This window comes from Cucurbita pepo, chromosome 3 (assembly GCF_057944985.1).
Source record: "Cucurbita pepo subsp. pepo isolate OVF chromosome 3, ASM5794498v1, whole genome shotgun sequence".
Taxonomy (NCBI): domain Eukaryota; kingdom Viridiplantae; phylum Streptophyta; class Magnoliopsida; order Cucurbitales; family Cucurbitaceae; genus Cucurbita; species Cucurbita pepo.
The window spans coordinates 9,695,024-9,698,234 of record NC_141800.1 but is presented as its reverse complement, the minus strand read 5'-3'; the positions used below and the strand labels follow the sequence as shown (position 1 = coordinate 9,698,234).

General features: G+C 43.5%; 1 protein-coding gene across 1 annotated transcript; it reads left to right on the top strand.

Moving 5' to 3' along the window:
* The first annotated feature begins 1,148 nt into the window (after positions 1-1,148).
* On the top strand, positions 1,149-2,000 carry LOC111784655 (small ribosomal subunit protein uS7m). The gene is given in 1 exon segment (XM_087122783.1): positions 1,149-2,000. A coding segment is annotated over 1 exon segment (447 nt). The 5' UTR covers positions 1,149-1,553.
* Positions 2,001-3,211: the final 1,211 nt, after the last annotated feature.

Below are 3,211 nucleotides of genomic sequence, written 5' to 3'. Positions count from 1 at the left end.
AGAATTTCTTAGCTTGAAGCTGCTTTCCTTCGGTAAAAACCTCTGACGAAACTTTACAGTCGTCTAGCATCAACAAAATCATTAAGGGTCCTTACAGTCGTCTGAATAAGGTAAATAGGTAAAGGAGGATCAGGAGAATGCATCGATAGTCTTTCATCCCCTGGCACAGTAGCTCTTTTCTTTCAAAGACTGTAAACTCGACGAATTCATCTTTCTTGCTTTAGTCTTTCCTGACTGTTCTGGATAATACATCGAGAGTCTTGACTGATTGTTCCGGCTCGGCTCTCTCATTCATAAGGAGTTTCGGCTTTCAAATACAGTAATGCCTGCTAACTCCTTCATTGATTCTTGTTTCGGCTTTCCTTGATCTTTGGCTTTTACCTCGAAGAAATAGGAAGGAAAAGTAGTGATTTCGTTTACCGAGTTCCATCAGGTTTAGGTGAAGGAGCTTGAGGTTGAGTCTGATAGGTCACTCTCAGTCATCTTTCATTTTCTTCTCCCAGGAAAGGAGTTGAGTCTGCTGACAGTTAACTCTCTCTCATTCATCAATAGGTTCAATCAGGTTACCTCGTTCTCGAGTAGTTCAACCCTTGTTTACTATTCGGGAAAGAAAAGCAAAGATTCTTCATCGAGTTTACTATTTAATCAGGTTCAGTAGTTCAGGAAAGAATAGATTCGAGACCGTAAAATAGCTTGACCCACTTTACAGTCTTTGAATAAATAGGCGAATAAGCGAAGCTACGAAACCATAAAGAATAGGGAGAGGAGTGAAAGAAGGTTCCGAAGGAATATAATATCTTCTTCTGTGCATCTTACTCAATCTTTCCTTTCTCCGTTTCTTTACTCGACGGGAAAGTTCAGGGAATATCTTCTTCTTCTTCTTCATTGAATGAATAAGGTAAATAGAGAGAGGTCATAAAGGTGTTCCGGTTCAGGAAATGGAATTGTGAAACAAGTGAATGAGCGAAGCAACGAGCTCGACCGAGAGGGAGAGGAGCGAGAGAACATGACCTCGAGACAGTTTTGCGCCACAGAGCGGGAGTTCAACCACAAGGTAAAAATGAGAAAAGAGAGACCAACTCGTGAGGACTAGAACGATTCCGGTGCACGAGCTAGAGGACGTGAGTCGCGTAATAGATATACTTTGTTTTGGTGGAACGGGTGGGGATCTGAAATTCCTCGCTCGTAAACAGGCCTCCATTGAAAATGAGAACTCCCGGTTCTGGATGGAATTGGAAACCCAGTTCCAACAACTATTTCCCCCCGACAGAGGGTGAATGTAGGTGTAGGCCAGACCGCTTGGTTCGAGGACCCGTTGGTCAAAGGGTAGGTCCTGATGCCGGGACGGAGCCGTATGACAGGAGAGTGTATACTCTGGAACTCCGGGAGCGAGACCCTAAAGTGAAAGAAGCTATTCTGAGTGGTCAACTCTGAAAAGAAAGATGGAAAGAGGGGAGTTGGCTGATAAAGATGGACAGTTACGATTGCGTAATATCAATTTCTCGGCCTCGTCATAGAAAGCGGCTTCCAATTGCTCGGAAATTCTCAGCTATATGGGCGGCTTGGATGGTGAGCAAAAACAATTGATCAAGAAGTTGGTCAACTTTCGCATGAAAGAAGGTAAAAGAACGAGAGTTCGTGCTATTGTTTATCAAACTTTTCATCGCCCAGCTCAAACTGAACGCGATGTAATCAAACTGATGGTTGACGCCGTAGACAATATAAAGCCCATATGCGAAGTCGAAAAAGTAGGAGTAGCAGGTACTCTTTATGATGTCCCTGGGATTGTAGCCAGGGATCGTCAACAAACCTTAGCTATTCGTTGGATCCTTGAAGCAGCTTTCAAATGACGTATAAGCTACAGGATAAGCTTAGAGAAATGTTCATTTGCTGAGATACTTGATGCTTACCGAAAGAGGGGAATTGCACGTCAGTAAAGGGAGAATCTTCATAGACTGGCTTCCACCAATCGAAGTTTCGCGCATTTCAGATGGTGGTAAAGTCAAATGAGACCACATAAAGAGCTCTTCCTCATTCAGTCAGATTATTCAGTAAGATATGGTATGGTTTGACCCTTTTTCTTTTCATCTTCATATAGAAAGCCTGCCTGACTCATACTCCTTTCATTGAGTTGGAGGAATCCATAGGAGGCCCACCCCCGTTATGCATTGCATGAAAGAACCTTTCTTTGTATGACTCTTCTCTTTTGCCTCACTCAGGTCGAATGAATACGACGAATGGGAGATCCATACCCAAATAGGCCATGAATGAAGAAGTAGTGAGCCTTTCACTCTCTTTCTAGTGACTCGGGGAGCTGATCTGAGAAATGCACTTCAAAGGGAGGGAAGCTAGGTTTCCCATGTTGGTATGGCCGGGCATAAAGGTGAAGTTAGGTCAAAAGAGGTAGAGAGAGAGAACAGAATGGAACCGATAGCCCCGAATTCTGTCAGAAAAGGCAAGAGAAAGAAAAGTCAGGACTCTCTCCGCATACCTCTCATTCATTTGGGCAAACAAAAAGGCAGTGAAGGTTTCTTTCCTCACTTGAGTAGAAAGCTTTGAAGAAAGGAGGATATCCTGAGCCAAGCACAAGCAGTAAGTAGGTCGATCAGAGTAATGAAGTTGGATCAAGAAAGAAGGCCGAAAGCCAGGCAGTCAAGCTCACGTTGTCGACACCTCTTGTCCTGAGTGATTTATGTGTAAAGAGGGGTAGAGCGTCTCATCTCTTTCCTCAAAGTGGTGGATCGAACTTCTCTCATGTCATGAGAGTGGATTTGGTTTCCTCGGTCATTCTGCGAACCTGATAGCTATCACTTACTAGTCAATGAAAGTGGGTGGGGTCAGTTTCAGTCTTCTTCGGAGCTTGAAAGTCAGTGTCATGTACTTGCTTATGGAATGATTGCTTCAAAGAATCATCCTCAAGAATGACAAGATTGGCTTCTTGCTTATCAAGGGCTCCGGCCTTTATCAAACCAAAAGAACAATCTAATGATTGACAGCTGATCCCCAAGAAAGAGGGAAATGGCTGTGATTCAATATGAAAAGGCCAGCACTCACTCTTCATCAAATATTGAGATGCATGGAATAATCAAGGGTTTTGATTCCAGAGTCAGATTGGGGAGACAACTCCTTCAAGGCTTTGACTGACATTCCGAGGAAGACTTTCCCAGCAATAGAAGAAAAGATTGCGAGGTACTTCTACCGCATCAAAAAG